General features: G+C 31.8%; 1 protein-coding gene across 1 annotated transcript in view; it reads right to left on the bottom strand.

Annotated features, from left to right (window-relative positions):
• The window catches only part of LOC114332448 (proteasome adapter and scaffold protein ECM29), a 69,229-nt gene that overhangs the window by 9,213 nt on the left and 39,436 nt on the right, over positions 1 to 20,580 (bottom strand). Inside the window, exons 14-22 of the mRNA XM_050652321.1 lie at positions 18,784 to 19,108; positions 17,096 to 17,270; positions 11,534 to 11,822; positions 8,406 to 8,648; positions 5,832 to 5,953; positions 3,889 to 4,111; positions 3,207 to 3,363; positions 2,716 to 2,874; positions 580 to 857 (exon numbers count right to left, since the gene is read on the bottom strand). Coding sequence (XP_050508278.1) covers positions 580 to 857; positions 2,716 to 2,874; positions 3,207 to 3,363; positions 3,889 to 4,111; positions 5,832 to 5,953; positions 8,406 to 8,648; positions 11,534 to 11,822; positions 17,096 to 17,270; positions 18,784 to 19,108 — 1,971 coding nt within the window. The remainder of the gene's footprint in view (positions 1 to 579; positions 858 to 2,715; positions 2,875 to 3,206; positions 3,364 to 3,888; positions 4,112 to 5,831; positions 5,954 to 8,405; positions 8,649 to 11,533; positions 11,823 to 17,095; positions 17,271 to 18,783; positions 19,109 to 20,580) is intronic.

The raw sequence follows: 20,580 nt of genomic DNA on the forward strand, positions 1-20,580 counted from the left end.
AGATCTTACAGTATTGTTTAATATTATCAATGGCATATATTACTGCCCTGAACTCCTTGCTAAAATATTGTTGTTTGTTCCACCACGATCAACAAGACCAATTCAAACCTTTCATATTTCTTTTCATAGATATAATTACTCATATTTTACTTTTGTTCCTAGAACACTAAGACTTGCTAACTCCCTAGGTGACCTTTTACTTTTTGGTAACTCTGTTGATGTTTTTAAGAACCATTTAACCAAATTAAATATTTAGCAATGTCATAACCTTGTTATTTGTTAGTAATTAATGTTTTGTAATTATTTTACTTTGTCATGTCTTTTTAAATGTTTTGTACTCTCTCATTTTATTCTTATATATTCAACACTGTAATTATCAATATCTTATTAATGTATTACCGAATTGGGCTTGCCCGTATAAATAAATAAATAAATAAGATGTAAATATAAACGTAAAATGTGACAAATTTCCAGTTAAAATTGTGTTTCATACCCATTAGAAGTAGTACATAGTTATATTTTTATTTTTGAGAATCATTTTTATACAAGGTTTAAATACTAGCAAATACCGATGTTTACCTGTGCTTTCATGGTCCACGAAGGAGATTCAAGTGCAGTCTTAAGTATATCGCAGATATTTTTCAAATTTTGTCTGATGCCAGTCTCAGTTCCTGGACTTTGTTCTGACCATATCTCATTCCAAATTTCTAAGGTTTTTTCTGTTTCCGGTGTTTTTTCCGCATGCATGGCAAAGAACACTAACGGCAGTATCACTTCGGCGTACGTTTTGAGAATCTCCTGGTTGTGTATTCCTATTGATTGTATGGTTAGAGCGCAGGCAGATCTTATAGAATCGTCTAAAAAATAGTAGATATATTGTATATAATGATAGAATTTGCAATAGAATATAAACCAAAATAATACTCAATTAATCATAAATATATGCATAAAGTAACATGGATTTTCGTTGACTTCTTCATCTTTTTTTGTATAGACATGACTCTGTCTGTTTTTTCAATGTGCCTCTAGTAAGTTGTCGTTCCATCGTTTTCGTGGTCTTCCCACTTATCCTCTTCCTATTGGGGAACCGTCTCTCGCTGTTCTGACTACCCTATTTGTTGTCATTCGGCTTATTTTCGTTAACGAAACGAAAAATCAATTAGATCATAAAAACAATAGATTCTTAACCGTCTGAAGCTAAAGGAGTAACAAAAATAAATACAAGTAAGGCACCTACAAGATAAAGTCGTAACAGAATAATTAGAGGAGAAATAAATACTAGAGACTGGAAAGAACAAATACCGACAATCTAGAAGAAGGATGAGGGATAACTTAACCCTCTTCTTGGCAATGTAACAAATTTGTAACATTTTCATTTTAGGTCCTAGGTAAGTTCCAGGTAACTTGAGGTATATTTTGTTAGTCATATTTTGTACTAATAATATAAAACTATCCCTAAATGGCAATAGTTGGCTTATATTTTTATTATTCCCGATTTCTGATCATTTCTAATTGATGCCATCTGTCATCTGTTGGATATATTTGATAAATTTTTGAGAACGTCCTCGACTGCTTTTAGTAACTTTTAATTTTTTGTAAGAAATAGTGTATTTTTTTATTTTGGTGATTGTTTTAGATTGTGCAAATCCTATAAATAGAAAGTGTACATTTTAGTTGTTTTTTGTTTCTTGAATTATAAAAAATCATCGCATATTTAGAAATGTAACAAATTTGTAATAAATTCAAATTTGGTACTTAGCAATAAATTAAAGGTAAAATTTCTATTTCATGAATTTTTAAATGAATCTAGAATGGCATTAATAGAAAGAAAACACACTTTTTACATTTTTATTTTGGTTTGCCAAGAAAAGGGTTAAACAACCATTGTAGAAGGGACAAAAACTAAGCATTGAAAAAACAGAAATTAGAAGGAGACCAAAAACTGCAAACGAGTACTAGACAAGAAAAACAAAATGAAAATAAAAAAAATCTGAAACAACAAAGACGAAAATATAACATATTATGACGCTAAAAAAGAAAGAAAATTAATATGTAGACAAAAAAGAGAAAACAAAGGGAAAATATCTAATAATAATTCAACACAATTACAGGTTTTAAGGAGAAAGAAACTTCTAGTGAGTTATTTGAAAACAGTCAAACGAAGAAAAGAAGCTTATTTTGACCCTATCTTTAGAAACGATAAGTATGGTTATTTGCACTTAGTCCTTGAAGAAAAGATCGAAGGAATACGAAGGAATACGAAGCAATGGACGAAAGGAATTGGTCCAAGTTGTCTTGGCTGCAAATAGCTAGAGATCAGGGAGCCCGGCACAATTATACGATTAGCACAAGATAGTGAAGAATTCCAGCTAATAGTCGCCAAACTTCTCCCTAATAACCGCCTTGCCAAGTTAATCTGGTAGGAAGCCCCCATAGGAAGAAGGCTCTTAGGACGTCCACGAATGCGATGGAGAGACAATATATGGTCAGATCTAAGAACAATGGGGCTACCCACTAACCCAACTATCATGAATGACCGTTCGAGATGGAAGCGAGTGTGCAGTCAAGCATGACCCACCCCGGGTTGTAGTGATATGAGAAGAAGAAGAAGAATATCCTATGAGGAGAGGATACATGAACAAGAAGAAAAAGTGAGTTATTTTCAACATATTTATGTGAAGACAAAATAAATATTTTTTAAACCCCAATATTTACCTTCTCTTTCAAAATACCAATTCTGTAACTTAGCAAATAGTTTCTCCAAACTAGAATCCTTGGCTGTAGAGACCAAATGCCCTATAGCTGTTGCATTGTGTTTTCTGATTGCCGAATTTCGATCTGTCAAACCGTTGACCAGCACAGCTAACAGCTTTCCTAAAAGTGGAAAAGAATATACATTAAAATATGAAACAAATTATGAACTACAATAAAACAAACTGAAAGTGTACTTCCACAAGATACTAGAACATAATTAATATTCTGATTTTTTTACTTTTCTTTCTTCTCTTTCTTTACTTTTTACGTTTCTTTATTTAATTACTTATTAGTTTTGGAATGGTTTATATCTTTTACTACAACCCCTCTAACTTTTTGCGCTTCCTAAACCACATTTATTTTTTCTCCATTCCCTAACTCCCTCGTATGTTGTACTAAGTTTTCAGTTAAATTACTATTATTTTGTTGAATAAAATACATTACATACAAACCTGTATAAGGTTGAACATCCTGTCCCATTTGCACCACTAGTAGTGTTATAAAATGGGCACAGGCGATTCTAGTACCTAAACCCACAGAGCTTTTGACCAAGTCCACTATTTTCGGTATCAACTCTTCTAAAATAGAGGCATCGGCAAATTGTAAGCTCTAAAAATAAAAACCAGAACATTTATCAATATAATTAAATTTCTTTCACTTCTACTTAAAAATCATACAATACAGTTGAGGAATCATTATTCAAATCGCATAAAAAAGAGTATGTGTATGTGTACTCATGTACGCACATAAGAAGTTATCCTTCTTTTGATTTAAATTTGAAAAATAAATGCTCAAAGTTTTCCTGGGACTATATTAATTTAATAGTGAATTAACGTTAGTTGTTAATAAATTAATTTCAAACGATATTCAAATTTTATTTTGAACCATCTTATTTAGTTTATATAATTAAATTTACTATCGAATGATACTTATAAAAGTTATATTTTATTATTTATTTAATATTTATTCAAACTGTCGTTTTTTCTGTCAGTGTGTAAAGAAGTATAACTTAAAAAAAATTTAAATTTTTTCAAAAATTAAGACATGACAAACAACCTTATAAGAATGTTGTGAGAATGAAATAATTTAAGAGCCTAAATGTTTAAAGAAAAGTACTATCTAAGGCTTACTTACCTTTGAAACCGTTTCCGTTGTAAAATGTGATTTAGCGATAGAAGCCCTAGCCTCATCCACTGCCTCTTGCGCTTCAGACTGGGCACCCAAACGGGTACTCAAATACGACAACTTGCTGGACTCCAATTCTCCGGTAGCTTGAAGAAGTGCGGGAATTAGTTTGGGTAAGAACTGTTTAAGTTGTTTCCCAGCAGACTTGACAAGTTCGGACACGGTCTGCAAACTATAACAATTTGCATTTGTTAATTTATGAAATTTTTAATAAAAAATCCACATTTTTATAAGTTATGGACATAAAAATAAGTACAGTATTATACTAGATTGTTCAATAAGTTTTGCGGTTCGATAAGAGAGGGCGTTGCTGCTAACCTATTTTTTTATGTTGGTACACTCTTATGTGAAGTATGTGAAATTTTATCTCAATCTGTCAATTCATTATTTTTTTAGAAGCCATTTAGTATCGATGTGTCACAGTATTTTTTACAATGGAAATAATCAATAATTATTATCGTGCAGTGATTGAATTTTTATTTTTGAAAGGTTTAGAAGCAACGGAAATTTATGAACGAATGTTGAAAGTGTATAGGACTCTTCGCCTTCAATTATTACTATAGAAAGTGGGTTGCTCAATTTAAACGTGGTCGTTCAAGCCTTGAAGACGATCCCAGGGCCTATTTTACCACTAGTCCCGTGAGGCACCTGCCTCGTGTCCGTATTTTAATGGGGCCCGGAAAGATCACCAAACAAAATATGTTGATTACAATAACAAAATAAATTTTCAAAATTCTTTCATTTTATGAGCAGGAAATGATAAATGATAACAATAAGAGTTATAATTAAACGATGTTTAATTGTTTAAATATAAATTTTATTTATTGTTACATAATTAATACATTTAAAAAAGTTATTATTAATATTAAATTATTTAGGGGCCCGAAAATTGTGTAGTGCCTCGGGCCTGATTTGAAGTGAAGTGGGCTCTGGACGATCCATGTCAAGGACGCCCAAAAACAGCAATAACACCAGAAATCGTAGAAAAAAAACACAGGATATGGTATTGAAAACTCGTCGAGTAACTGAAAGTGATTTAGTAGAATTCCTAGGCATCTCATTGGGCAGTGTAAGCAATATTTTGGCCGAAGTATTGGATTTCAAAAAGCTGTGGTCACAATGGGCGCCGCATTTACTGACAACGGAACACAAACATATTCTAATGCGACTTTCTCAGCAATATTTAGGGCGTTTTCGAAAGTATAAAGTAGATTTTGTGCGTCGATTCATCACAATAGATCTTGTCTTGGTCTATCACCATGATCCTGAATCAAAACAAGAGGTTAAACCAAAAAAAGAGTGGTAGAATCTGGTTTTTCGACTCCAAAACGAGTTTGTGTCCAGAAACCGGCCAAGAAGATTTTGGCATCAGTTTTTGGGATGTGAGAGGATTTTTTTATTACTTGCAAACTGATAAAACAATAAATTCTGGATATTATTGTAACCTTTTGGACCAGCTGAAGGAAAAAATCGTGAAAAAAGATCCAGTTTGCAAAAGAAAAAAATCCTCTTTCATCAGGACAATGCACCGGTCATATGAGCATTTTATCAATGGCTAAAATCCATGAATTAAAGTTCGAATTGTTGGAGTATCCACAGTATTAATCAGATTTGGTTCGTAACGTCTTCCATTTGTTTCAAAACCCAAAAATAATTATGCGTGGAAAGCGTTTTTCATCAAATAATGAGTAATAACAGCTGTGGAAGCTTATTTTGCAGTGCTTCCTGATTCTCCCTTCAGGGATGGAATTTATAAATTGAAATCTCCTTGGAACAAGTGTATTGATGCTCAGGGAGACTATACTTAATAATAAAGTGTATTTCAAGTCATAAAATTGTGTTTCTCTTATCTAATCGCAAAACTTATTGAACAACCTAGTACTTATATTTACCTCACAAGACGAATCTCAGCAACACTATTAGTTATTCCGTTATTGAGCAAAACAGGTAAAATAGCCTCTACCATCTTTACACCAGCCTTTCCTTGACTAATATCACAGCCACGTATACAAAGCTAAAATTTAGGAAAGAATATGGGTTAATAGATACATATTTAGAAAGAATGGGACAAAATAAAATAAATGTTTATAATAATTACAGTCCGGAGTATAAGCATTTTACTTTTTTGCTTATAATAAGGATTTTTAGTAAAATGGTTATTTTAAAGATATGTTGCTTATCTTTGTTTATTTTTCTTCTTATGATAAATTATAGTGAAATTTCATGTTAAAAATTTCAAAGTCTTAAGCAAAATTCTATGAAGTATAAAGAACTATAAAACTGTAATAATTCAATAAACCATAAGAATTTTAATCCCTTAGGCTTAAGAGATAAATGGGAAAACCCATCATTATACCTGTCATGTAATAAACTAATATTTATCTGCAGAGAGCCCAAATTTATTATATTGTAAAATAGTACCGGTACATTTGTCTAAATTTAAATACGCACCAATCATATCTGCAGATGTTGAAAAAAACTTTTTCTACGTATAAATATATGTATACAGATAGAAGACATAGCTTTTTACAAGAAAATTTTGAAAAACATATTATTGTTAATTGTTTTTATGCTAATGGCCATGAATAAAAAATATATTAATATGTTAATTATTTTTCGATTTTTTTTTATTATATTCTAGCTTAACACTTTGGAAATTTTTTATTTATTGTTAATAATAGGATAATTAAAAATAAATGTAATTTAATGTTAATGTCCTTTATTCATATTTATATCATTATACCCATGTTTAGTTACACTTTTTTTTTCTTGAACCTTACTTATTTCATAAAAACTTTGCTTATTTTTGCGACATTTTTTGCTTATACAGTATGTCCCTGTAAGTTGTATCCATATGGAAAACTTTTTTATTATTCATTTTACGAAAAAAAGTTATTCTTCATAAAAAGCTCTGCATGGTCCAAAACCTATGATTTAACCATCAAATATAAATTTTTTTGAATATTATACGAGGTATGTCAAAAAGTTTGAATTTCACTCAAGAGTAAAGTAGCTTTATTTTTCACAATATTGAAAATTTCTATTATGAAAAGTTGTTTGGGATTAAAAACTATATTCTAGTATGCAATTACATCCTTCTAATTTAAAATTTTTTTTTGAAAAATTATGGAAAGTAACATTATTTTCAGTTATTTCAATCCAGATAACTCTTTTATTATTAATTTTACGAAAAAAAGTAATTCCTAATAAAAGTTCTGCATAGTCTAAAATCTAAAATAAAACCATCTTATGTCAAATTTTATCAATTTTATACGAGGTATGTCAAAAAATATGAATTTCGCTCAAGAGTAAAATATGTTTATTTTTCACAATTTCGAAAATTCTTATTATGAAAAGTTATTTAGAATTAAAAACTATATTTCAGTATGTAATTACATCCCTCTAATTGAAATATTCTGAACTATAGAGGTACTTTACTTTTGATCTAAATTTATCTTTTTACATACCTCGTATAAAATTGATAAAATTTTATATAAGATGGTTGTATTTTAGGTTTTAGACCATCCAGAACTTTTTATTAAGAATCACTTTTTTTCGTAAAATTAATAATAAAAAAGTTATCACAATTGAAATAACTGAAAATATGTTAGTTATCCATAATTTAAAAAAAAAAAAAAAATTCAATTAGAAAGATGTAATTGCATATTAGAATGTAGTTTTTAATTCCAAACAACTTTTCGTAACAGCAATTTTCAATATTGTCAAAAATAAAGCTGCTTTACTCTTGAGTGAAATTCAAACTTTCTGACATACCTCGTATAAAATTTATAAAATTAAAAGAATAACTTTTTCCGCAAATCGCCAGGAAATTTTGACATTCCTGTCAAAATTTCTTGAAGAAAAAGTCAGGACTTCCTTACTGTAAGGAAATGATATTTCCGTACAGTTGTTAGTGTTCTACATAAATGATAATTCAACCTCAATACGTTTCCATAGTAACCCAAGTAATTTTATTAGGAATTTCAAAGCACCATTTATTTGGGAATAAAATTATCGCGTTTTTTTAAAATCAATTAATATCTGTCGAATTTTAAACGATTTGCGGAAAAATAGTATGTTTACCTCGTAGGAAAAGCCACATTCCTGGACTCTGTGTTGCTAAGTCTCGGCTTGCGCCTCGACTTAGCAATCTTCACAGTCGTCCAGGAATGTTAAGCTTTTCCTACCCGGTAAACAATGTACTATTTTTCGTAAAATGAATAATAAGAAAGTTTTCCATATGGATACAACTTACAGGGACATACTGTATAAGTGCTTATTTTGACCTTTCTGTCATGCTTATAATCCGGACTTTAATAATAATACTGTTCAAAAAGTTCAATTATCTTAGCGAATAAGCTTGGCGCTGATGCTAATTATGAGAGTAATAGCACTAAAAGTAACTCTTAAGTAAGACTTTAGGTTTAGAAAAAAATATATTTTTAAACTCAATCTCCTAAACTTACCTTACTCAAAATTCTAGCAGTCCTATTCGCAGTTATTCTCGTTTGTTCGTGATGGTCATCCATGACTCTGAACAATTTAGACCATAAATCGTCCATGTAATCTACAGCATCATGTATGGATCGATTGGATGATCCCTTCAAGAAATCCTGTAGTGCCAAACAACAAGATTGTCGCACTCTGTATTGATGAGAGTTGATATTTGCTAGCAGATCCACCAATATTTCATGGTAGTATTCATCTATCTAAAAATAATACAAATAATATACATATAACTACTCTATTTACTCTATTTTATGCGAATTTATTTAATCAAAAGGACGAGGTCCTAAACAAGATTATTGTAAGTTTTGAAGATGACCCTAAAAAGAAAGTAGGAAGCTAGGCACAGGAAAGTCTATCAAAGCATGTGATAATTTGCCAGGTGGAAATAACAGTAATCTATCACTGCGTGGAAGAAATAGGAAGGCAGGAAAGAACGTACCGTTCAATTGCCATCTTCACAGATAGCCAGGCAGCGCTTAAGACACTCAATTCTGTAGAGGTTAATTCTAAGCTAGTATGGTATTGTGTGGTGCCCTAAATAAACTAGAAGACCGTAGCAAGGTTACGGTAACCTGGACACGTGAGCATGATGGTCGTAAGAGCACTGAAAAAGTAGATAAAATGGTCAAACAAAGCTCATCTATGTCATTTGTTGGACCGGAACCCTTGTGAGCCCAGTAAATGAACGGGAAATACGGCGATACCGTGTAATTTTCAGGGGCAGCTCCGAATTGCATGAAAATTTGGATTTAGGTTCTACATACCCTCCACTTCAAAGTTGAAATTGTGCCGTTGGTTGCTTTTACTTGGGGGGTGACAGTCACCCCTTCTCGGGGGGTGAAAAAACATACATTCAAGACCGGAAATGGATAAATTGACTGATTTTAAGCAACTTTCGTTCTATAGAATTTTTTAATGCAAGTCAATGATACTTTTCAAGATATTTGCGATTGAAAATATTTATTTTTCGACAAAAAAACTAAGTTTTCAGACGGTTTTTTGCCAATAACTCAAAAAGTAAATATTTTATCGAAAAAATATCTTTAGCAAAAGTATAGCTTATAAAAAACCGAAAAAAATGGTGTATCAGTAAAGTCTATAACTCGCGTAAAAATAAAGTTGTAGCTCATGAAAAATACGTTCTTATTCGTCTAATTCCAAATCGAATATTTCAAGGTGACATCACCGAAAAATTAAGCACTTTTCGGGAAAACCCATTTAAACTTTTTTAAAGTGTTGAAGAAAAGCTTTATTTTAATCGTTTAAAAAAGTTTCTAGCATTAAAAATAAGCGAGTTACGCTCAAAATAAAGTTGGACCCCGTTTTTTGGTAAAAAAATCATGAAAATCTCACCGTGTTTAGCTCCCCAAAATGAAATTAATCGTTACCGCTTTACAAATAATTTACTTAGTTATCTATTTTTTATATGATCTGTCAGTTTCACCGGTTTAAAGTACTTATTTTTGAAACGGGTATATTTAAAAAACTTGAACGGGTCACTAAGCACGAGTGTATGCAAATTTTGAACAGCCATATCTTAACTAATTTGTGTCTTACGGAAAAACAAAATGAAACTAACATATTTATAATAGCCAAACCTACATTTTTTACTCTTTAAGATTTTTCTTATCAATTTTTAAGTTATTTTGAAAAAAGGAAATTTTTCAAAAATTTTTAGAAAATTTATTTTTACTATAAACCCAATTTTATTAATACAGATAATATAAACAATACACATACAGTTAAAGTAAATGGTAAAGCAGTAACGATTAATTTTACTTGGGGTGCTAAATAGAGGGAGATTTTCACGATTTTTATTTACCAAAAAAAAGGGCCAACCTGTTTTTCAGTGTAACTCGTTTATTTTTGATGCTAGAAACTTTTGAAAAAAACAAATGTAAAGCTTTTTTTAAATATGTTCTATGGGAAATAAGCCAAAATTTTACTAAAAAAATGAATTTATTAACGTTTCGAAGCCCAAAATAGTATTTTGTATTTTGACAACGAAACCCGATTTGGGCTTCGAAATGTTAATAAATTCATTTTTTTTTTAACTTTAAAAATGTTAATAAGCTTTTCCCAAAAAGTGCTAAATTTTTAGGTGATTTCACGTTGAAATAATCGGTTTGGAATTAGACGAATAAGAACGTATTTTTCATGAGCTACAACTTTGCTTTTGCTTAATTTATAGACTTTACTCATACACCATTTTTTTCGTTTTTCTATAAGCTATACTTTTGCTAAGAATATTTTTTTCGATAAAATATTTACTTTTTCAGTTATATGCGAAAAACCGTCTGAAAACGTAGTTTTTTTTGTCGAAAAATCAACATTTTCATTCGCGAATAACTCGAAAAGTATTGACTTACATAAAAAACTTTATAGAACGGAAGTTGCTTACAATCTGTCAATTTATCCATTTCCGGGCTTATTTTAAACACGCGTTTTTCACCCCCCAAGTAAAAGCAACCAACGGCACAAATTCAACTTTGAAGTGGAGGGTAAGTAGAACCTAAATCCAAATTTTCATGCAATTCGGAGTTGCCCCTGAAAATTACACTCCAAAACGGTCATTTATTGGACTATGTACGGCGCACAAGGACAGCAAGAAGAACAGCTACAAGAAAGTGAGTAACTCACAAATCTCTGGAATGGTGAAGGAATTCACCAGGACAAAGATAGGCGAAACAGTTCATTACAGAACATTCGCCAAAAGCGGATAGGGCAGTCGTAATAAGCAAAGACAGGAAACAGAAGCCCCAGTAGGTCTACTAATAGGGCACTGTAAGCTGAATAGGCAGTTGAAGCTGATAACCTGTGCAGATTCATGTCATCCAGAAGAAGAAACAGCCAGAGTCAGTCTCTTCGTCCTTATTACATCTTCTAAAAAGGATGAGGCTATAGAACTAGAGGACTTATAGGACTAGAGAATCAAAATAAATCTGAAGAGGTCCTCAATGGCACCTTATTGAATCTATCTATCTGGACACAGCTAAAATAGATTACTTTAACCTCAAAAGTACTAATTTTGATAGTTTTATTAAATTGCTTGAACAGTTTAATTAACAAATAAATGTCCACTTACTATTTTTCCTGGTTCTGGCACCAAAACTCTCCAAATGTTGTGCATAGATGCTTGGATATTGGGCGTAGGATCGTACTGATACCTGTACAATTTTGGGATTATAGTCGGCAAGAAAGCTTTCAGATCTTCGCCGCATTTTTCAGCAATGGTTGAGAAACCGAAGGCAGCTCCTTTCTTGGAATTCCAGATGGCGTTGTGGTTTGCTAAATGCATGAACTGGTAAATCAAATCGGGTTTGTTTAAGTCGGATGCTAACGAGCAAAGTTCTTTGTAGGTGGTTAAGTTGCCTCTGAAAGATTTTTTTAAATTGATGTTTAATTACGGCGTACAAATGAATTAACGTAAAATATGATTTACAAAAAATTAATACATATATTTTTTGTGGGTTAACTTAGGTTAGGTATAACATGTATATTTTTCATTTAACATGGTCATTACAAAACATTCAAAAGAGAAAGAGGTACTCCATTTCCAGTTAGAAAGGATAGATAAATACAAATATCTAGGAACATTGGTTAGTCAAAACGCAGAACAAATACAAGAGATTAAAAGCTGTATAGAAATAGCAAGGTCCTCGTTATAGTCTGCTGCTGTTGATATCATAGCCAACCTTTGATAGAAGATGGAACCTTAATAAGAAGAATATTTATGTGATAAAATTATGTGGAATTTGAAAATTCCTTCTCAGATATATTTAATTCTTGTGGCATCTGCCAATTCGGGCCTCTTCACTTTACGATCAGCTAGAATCAGTTTGTTGTTTATTTGGGTTTATATGACTGCGGACACTAAATTCGCCAAAATAGAATCAGTTCGTGGACAGTCCAGTACATGGTTTGATATACGCCCATTTAGACAAGGCGAAAACGGCGGGTTTGTTGGAAAAAATATTTAGACCTGGATCCCGCGTAAGAAAAAAAAGTTGATTAATAGCAAGCTGAAATTTGTTAATAGCTTAACGGTGTCTAGTCGAACAAACATTGATGCACGGGAACACTGGAACAGGGGAAGTTTTAACGGTGGAACATGATAAACTTGTCGTCCTGACAAGTTTATGATGGTGAAAAATAGCAAGTTGTTTTTAAGTTTATTCAATAGCCAACGTTATATAATATATGAAAAAATGTTTGTCCGACAAAAAGGTTGGGCATTTTAACGAGTCCGACACGTAGAACATGTCACATCACAGGAACTATGTTGGTGATGAATAGCAGTCTGATTTTTGCATGAGAGTTTAATGAAAAGTTAAAAAAGCAATTGGAAGTTCTGTCGGACAAAATTAATGGGAAATTTTCCTAGTCGGACATTCTAAACATGTAAGATATAGACAAAAATGTTGGTGATAAATAGCAAGGTAATTTTGATTTGTTTATGTACAAATTATATTTTGTAACGAAAAAAGTTATATGTCGGACAAAAAGTTTGGGCAAATCGAAGGAAATAAATAAAAAAACATTTTTTCAGAATGACTTAGTCACATATTGATAAAGCTATTTTAGTTGTATATTATTATTTATATTCACATATTTGCATGTGCATATACAGTCGGAAAAATGAAAGAATACCCATGAAGGAACATATAAAACACGCTGTATTTTCCTGTCACCGTGTCACAAAGAAAATTGTTCAGTGCAAGTACATGTAACAAGAATTATTACATGTAATTGCGCTGGCCAATTTTTTGTGTGACACGGTGACAGGAAAATACAGCGTGTTTTATATGTTCGTTCATGGGTATTCTTTCATTTTTCCTACTGTATATACATGCACACTCCAAAAACAGTGAGGTAAGTATCAATGCATGTATATATTGCAAAACAATTATTTTTTTGGGTGGAGTTTGTTCTAGATATTCTCAAAATGACAATAAAAAATGTCAAAGAACATGTGAAAGCAATCTCTTAGGGTTTTCTAATTAGGCGCATCAGAAAGTACGGAAAATTTCCTACAAAAAACGTTGTATACATTTTTTTCCATACTCAAATCTTAACCCTGTAAACGACATTGAAAAATGTGAAGAGTCTAAAACTTTGGTGCTTATAAGAATTATTATGCTTAGAAGTATGTATTAGAAGGCTGCATTTGTCAGTGTGACACTTTTGCCCGATTTCATCAACGATACCTAAATATTTAAGAATTACCTAAGTGGGTTTAGATATTTCCTAACTCTAAAACGGATTTCACCATACGATAAGAATTGCCTAAACCGCTTAAGCATTACCTTACGGTAGGATACGGATCTCGATCTCCCTAAACTTTAGGTATTACTTATCGTTGACAGTCAGGTTATATTTTTACAATTTTGACTAATGTACTTTTGAAGTTTGTCAATAATTTGCTTCTTACCTTAATTTTTCTATTATTCTGTAATATTAGGTATATTAGTTGTAATTTTGTATTTTCTTTTATATTATTAATATAATATGTGTTGGAAAATATAGAAAATCCTTTGGGAGTTTTTTACAGGTCTATTGACAAAATTATGTAGTCTACCTACTACTTAACAAACTAGTGTTGTGTTTCAAAAACCCATTCATGATATCACTAAAAGTGAGTATAGAAAAATTAATAATAAAAGAAGCAATTTTCAACATATTTATTTTAAAATTATTTTTTCATTAATGACAATTCAACTAACTTTAATTTTTCGACATTGTGAAATTTACAACTCTTTTCTTTTCCTCAATTTCACTGTACATACATATACAAATAATATACAAAACCCTAATTCACAAATAACAACTCTAAATAAAATAACTAACAGTACAAAACTGAAACCAACTTGGCAAACGAACAATAATGACAAATAATCGAAAAAGTAAGGTAATGTCATCTTATTCTTCTTTTTATTTATCAAAAATAGTTCAAACGTACCCGAAGTAATACCTAGGAAAGAATTTCCTAGATAGGCAGTTCTTTTAGTTGTGAAACGCTATAGTTCTTAAGTATTGACTTAGGAAGTTCCTATCGATAAGAATTACTTAATAAGGCAACTGTTTAGGTATCGTTGGTGAAATCGGGCATTAGTGCTATACAAAGTAGTATTTGAAAGTACATGGTCTCTGAGTTTCTGTTTGCCACGTGTGTTGGAAATTAAATTTTATATTAACTATGGAGTGTTTTTGTGTATATTTTTGAGTGTCAACAGTTTAAATTTTAAGTCGCCAAATCAAAAGTTAAACCATTCAACGGAATATTTTTGAGTAATTTTCGAACATTTTACAAAGTTAGTAAAATACTTGGTCATCAATTCAATGATATTCAGTTGCCAGGTAATTGTGAAAATTCTATTGAATATCATTCTTCGTGCTATAATGCTTTGCTTGATTGAAAAAGGGTACCTAAATAAATTATTACTAAAATTGTATAACGTAATTTTTCTCAACTTTCTACAAATGAAATAATAATGTAATTAATATATCACATGGCTAGAAATAATTTGCTGCCAAAATAAATCGATTAGTTTAAATTTGAAGCTACGATTGCAATTTATTATGAATTATTGTCAAAAGTGACAGTTTTTCTTAAATGGAAATGTATTCATAGACATAAGGGTAGACAGGGAATACAGTGCAAAAAGTCGATAGGTGGTCTATCTATCTCTTTTAACCAAGCGATCCCGCGCATGTGGCAGACAAAGATAGCTAGACCACTCAATCCATAATATAATTTGCCTGATCTACTATAAATGTATTACAGTAAGGTATCTAAATGATGTTGAGATAAATCGAAAGAAATCGATTGTAATTGATTGCAGGTACTTTTGACATAGAATAATCACCCCTTATTGAAATTTCAAAAATTATTTTTTTTAAATTGTCCGACTACAAAATCTACCCCTTATCTTTTTCCGACAACAGTCATTCTTGGTAAGGAATAATTTACTTAATTAAATTTCGTCTTTGTCGGAAAGCTATTTATCACCAGCATTTTTGTCTATATCTTACCTGTTAAGAATGTCCGACTACGAAAACTTCCCCATTAATTTTGTCGGACAGAACTTCCAATTGCTTTTTTAACCTTTCATTAAACTCTCATGCAAAAATCAGACTGCTATTCATCACCAACATAATTCCTGTGATGTGACATGTTCTACGTGTCGGACTCGTTAAAATGCCCAACATTTTTGTCGGACAAACATTTTCTCATATATTACATAAAGTTGGCTATCGAATAAACTTAAAAACAACTTGCTATTTTTCACAATCATAAACTTGTCAGGACGACACGTTTATCATGCTCCACAGTTAAAACTTCCCCTGTTCCAGTGTTCCCGTGCATCAAAGTTTGTCCGACTAGACACCGTTAAGCTATTAACAAATTTTCAGCTTGCTATTAATCAACTTTTCTTTCTTACGCGGGATCCAGGTCTAATTCCCATGAGATTTTTTTGCATAATCACATTCGTGAGACACCCCAGAACAAGGTTCAAGAAGTCGCCCAAGCAAAAAGTGGTCCCAATTTGTTTAAACAATGTTTTTTAAACAAATTACTTTTTTAAAAAACTCTGATAAAAATTATTATTATGAAAGTCAGAAAGTGGCTAAATCAAAGTTTAAAGCCCCCTCTACATGATCCTGAAGAAATTTGTGTCATTAATTTATTACTAAGCTGTTATTTTTAATTATTAACAATGAGCGGTAAGATCGTATTGAGGCGGCCGTCAATGCGAGTGAGAGTAGGATGCACTATTGGACCACCGGAATGGCATCTCTTTCGCACTCACCATTGACGGCCGCCTAAGACGTGTATGACGCTCCTTGTTAATAATTAAAAATAACAACTTAGCAATAAAATAATTACACAAATTTCTTCAGGATCTTGTACGAGGGGCTTTAAACTTTGATTTAGTCACTTTCTGACTTTTATAATAATAATTTTTAACAGAGTTATTAAGCCTCAAAAATCGCCATTTTTCGTTTTTTTTTCAATTTTAATTGCTAATAACTCGAAAACGATCAACTTTAGAGAAAAATTACAAGAGACCTTTTTTGTTTACAATGGTCCAAAAAAACCTAAAAAAAATTGTCCGGGCAAAAATATTGATTTTTGCAATTTGTTTAAAAAAAATTGTTTAAACAAATTGGGACCACTTTTCTCTTGGGCGACTTCTTGAACCTTATTCTGGGGTGTCTCACGAATGTGTTTATGCAAAAAAATCTCACGGGAATATTTTTTCCAACGAAGCCGCCGTTTTTGCCTTGTCTAATTACAAAATGCACGGAATCAAAATTTGACAATGTAGTCTGAAGGAGCATTAGTCCCATAATTTTTATCCAGCTTTTCTTTTGTTTTCTTTATCGTTTTATTTCTCAAATAATAATCAAAAATCGTTTTTTTTTATATATGCATCAGCTGCCAATAAGCCAAAAATATACTAATGGCGCACATCGTGCTAAAATTTGACATGTGTGCCTAAAAAAATTAGACTTTCTAGAACTAATGTTTTTTGTGAGATCGCAGCGCCCCAATCGGCAAAGGAGGATACTTATAAGACCACCAGATAATATATTAGCAGCACCTTAATTAAATTTAAACTAATATATTCGCAGTGGTACTTACCCCGTAGGTGACTGACCCAATTGGCCTTCTTCAAATAATTTTGTATCTGAAGTCACAGCTGCAACCTGTCGACTGCCAGATGTCAACTGCTTCACCAAAGCTTGTAGCAGTTCCTCCGATTTGTAAGTGTCGTAAACTACACACAATCCTTTTGAAGCGACATCTTGGATTATATCTACGAAAAAAAAGTATTTTAAATCACAATTTTAAAAAGTTAAAGACTGTTGTGTATTTATACTAAACTATAAACTAGACAAAACAATAATAGGGAACTTGCATAAAATTTTAAATTCGAACAAAATGGTATAAATCACAACTGAACATAATTTAGAACCTGTATCAAAAATAAAAAAAAGAATGTGTGTGTACTTTGTACGCACGTAAGAAGTTATACTTCTTATATGATTTCTTAAAAATAAATATACTTTAAACAGTTTGTTTTAATTTTTTTAAACACCAAACTAATTTTGTGCTTACCGCTTTCAAAAAAATAAAAAAAAAAGTATAGGATTGCTCCGGACGCGAACTCAAGACCTCTCGATCTCTGGCCGAATGCTATACCAAATAGGTTACGAAGACTCTGTCGGTATCGGTTCGGACGTACCTAATGACAACTCACGGTAACAAACAGACAAGGTGAAAAGTATAATAAAATATACAATAAAATGTTTTAATAATACTCATCTTACTCCTGAGGAAAACAAATCCAAAGACACAAAAATTATAATAAATATATCTACTATTATTTACTAAAAACACTAATATATTCTTTTCACACCTTTTCTTGCACTGATATATTATATAAATATATATAAATTATACAAATGTATATAAATTTTATGCATAACTTGAAAGATTCAGCAACTAAACACCATACTGTCTGTGTGCGCATGCGCGCAGTATTATGAAATTTTACTCTCAATCGCGCCTAAAGAAGTATAACTTCAAAAAGGTTTGTTTGTCTTTCATTTGGCCCCTAAAGACGACTAAAAATTCAACTTATACCAGCCACCCCAAAACGCGTCGTGACGTCACTGGGTTGTATGTTTACATTCTACCAATTGTATATATAATTCTGGATTAGACATTATAAACGTCAGTAGAAAATACAATTATGTGACGTTACAAATGTTTTTGATCGTTTAAACTATTCATAGAAAATTTGTACTTTTACAAAATGGGTTTATTTCCAATAGTAAATCTTCTTTCCTTTCCTTCAAAAACAGTATCAAACTGCAATCTCAACAAACTGGTATATTTTATTACAGTGACATACGATAAATGTCATTATAATATAAATATTTTTCCTTTATTCCCCGAGACGATCTGGCTAAATACCCAAGTAGGTGGAGGCCAATAAACTAAAGAAGAAGAAGAAGAAGAAGAATATACATAAATATAACCATAAACTGAACCACATAGTCAAACTCTGTGACGTCACGGGTCGTTTGAACTATTTTAAGATAAAGAAGACTTTAAATTTGTACTTCTAAGTTATTATGAGTTTAAGAAAGCGTGAAATTTTGGAAATCTCATTTTTATACAAAACTGAACATTATTATGTAATAAAAAAATGTGCAAGTTCCCTATTCCCTTTATCCTATCACATATCCTATTATATCTTATCATCACCTATTATATCCTCATAACTAATCACATATTTTGGAAACAATTCACAATATTCTTACCATTATTTTCACTCAAAAAGCCCATAAAGATGTTCTGCAACTGCTTTAGCCTCTTCGTGATAGGTTCCCTTTCTCCGCAACATTTGATCACAGCCAGTAACCAAATAGCTGATGCCTGTTTGGAATTAGGGTGGGATTGTTGGGCTAGACTTAAAAGTTCCCCTAGTAACCATTCCAAACTGTCGTCCGCCTGAGGTTCGCTCACCAGAGGTACATAATCTTTGGGTAGGGTCGTCCATGGGTTTCTAGCTTCTGGTGACCATATACCTTGACAGCACATCACCAGAGATTCTCCTATGGTGAAATGAACTTCAATATCTTTGGTCTGAAATTAAAAAAAAAAACGTTAATATCAATCACAATACTGACTTATCCATTCATTACTGAACGTAAGATCCCCCATTAACATCCAGTTAATTCTATTTTGCACCACTTTGATTTAGAGACCTAAAACCTAGTTTAAATCCTGACCAACATATTGTAGCATTTTTTTTTAACCTGGATAACACTGCTTCCCCTCTGCCTACCTAATGTCGCGCCGATTCATTCAGTTTTCAGTCATTCGTCATTCCACAGTGGCAATGCAACTCATTCTCATAAGCAATGTTGCCGATTTTAGAGCTTCCTTCATTGGGGCATATCTAAACAAACACTAGAGTCTGTATAAAAAATTCAATTCTGGAGGGCTGGGTATACCTGGCAAATATATCAGACCCATCCAAATGACGATTCATTTAGAGCAAACAGCATTGTATACAGTGATGAGCGCGCTAATAACTGGAAAAATAGCACAAAAGATGGAAAACGTATTAAGTTGTGAGATAAAAAGAAATGTAACTAGTCGAGCTGGGAAATTTAGCTATATTAACGTATGAATTTACATTATATTGATTGGTTCCCGCCTTTACACGTATCAGATGAGTATGTCAACTAAAACTGTCACTGTGACAGTGGCAGTTGCCAAACTCATCCGATACTTTAAAGGTGGGAAACAATCAACATAATGTAAATTCATAGGTTAATATAGCTCAATTTCCCAGCTCGACTAGTTTAATTTCTTTTTACCTCACAACTTAATACGTTTTCCATCTTTTGTGCTATTTTGCCGGTTATTAGCACGCTCATCACTGTATAAACTTACGTGCATAGAAATCGACCCACTTAAAAATGTGGTCATTTTTGATGTCTCATATTTTCTAAACCTGTTGGCCGATTTAAGTGATTTTTTGAACATGTTATAGCCCGATTCTTTAACAATACTACTGTAATAATATTGTTGCTAAACAGGTAAATTTTTATTGTATACCGGGTGTACCAATCAAACTGTGTTTTCTTCTCAAAGTTCGCATCACTCTGTGGAATATTGTAGCATTTATAAAATACTGAAATTAAAACCCAACTATAGCCTCAGGTTTTCGTAACATTCTGTTTTTTGATTCATTCGTTTATGTTGGATAATAAAAAAGTTAGGTACTTTAACAACTAGACATGTTCTTCATCAATACACGGTGTTTCTAAATAAATGCGACAAATTTTAAGGGGAAATTCTGCATGAAAAATAATGACAGTTGGCTTTATAAACGTATGTCCGCAAATGTTTCGTTTCCGAGATACGGGATGTTGAATTTTTTCTTACAAACTGACGATTTATGGTAGGGGAGCAAAGTATTCTAAATGTGCAGTCACTCAAGCGCTTTGGAGACCTATTGGGTTGTGAAGAGTAGGTCCTAAAACCAAAAAAAGTTTAGTAAAATTTTCCATTTTAGTGGGCGCTTGCCATTTTTTAATTTAATTTTC

The sequence above is a fragment of the Diabrotica virgifera genome, chromosome 5, assembly GCF_917563875.1.
Source record: "Diabrotica virgifera virgifera chromosome 5, PGI_DIABVI_V3a".
In the NCBI taxonomy this organism is placed as follows: Eukaryota; Metazoa; Arthropoda; class Insecta; order Coleoptera; family Chrysomelidae; genus Diabrotica; species Diabrotica virgifera.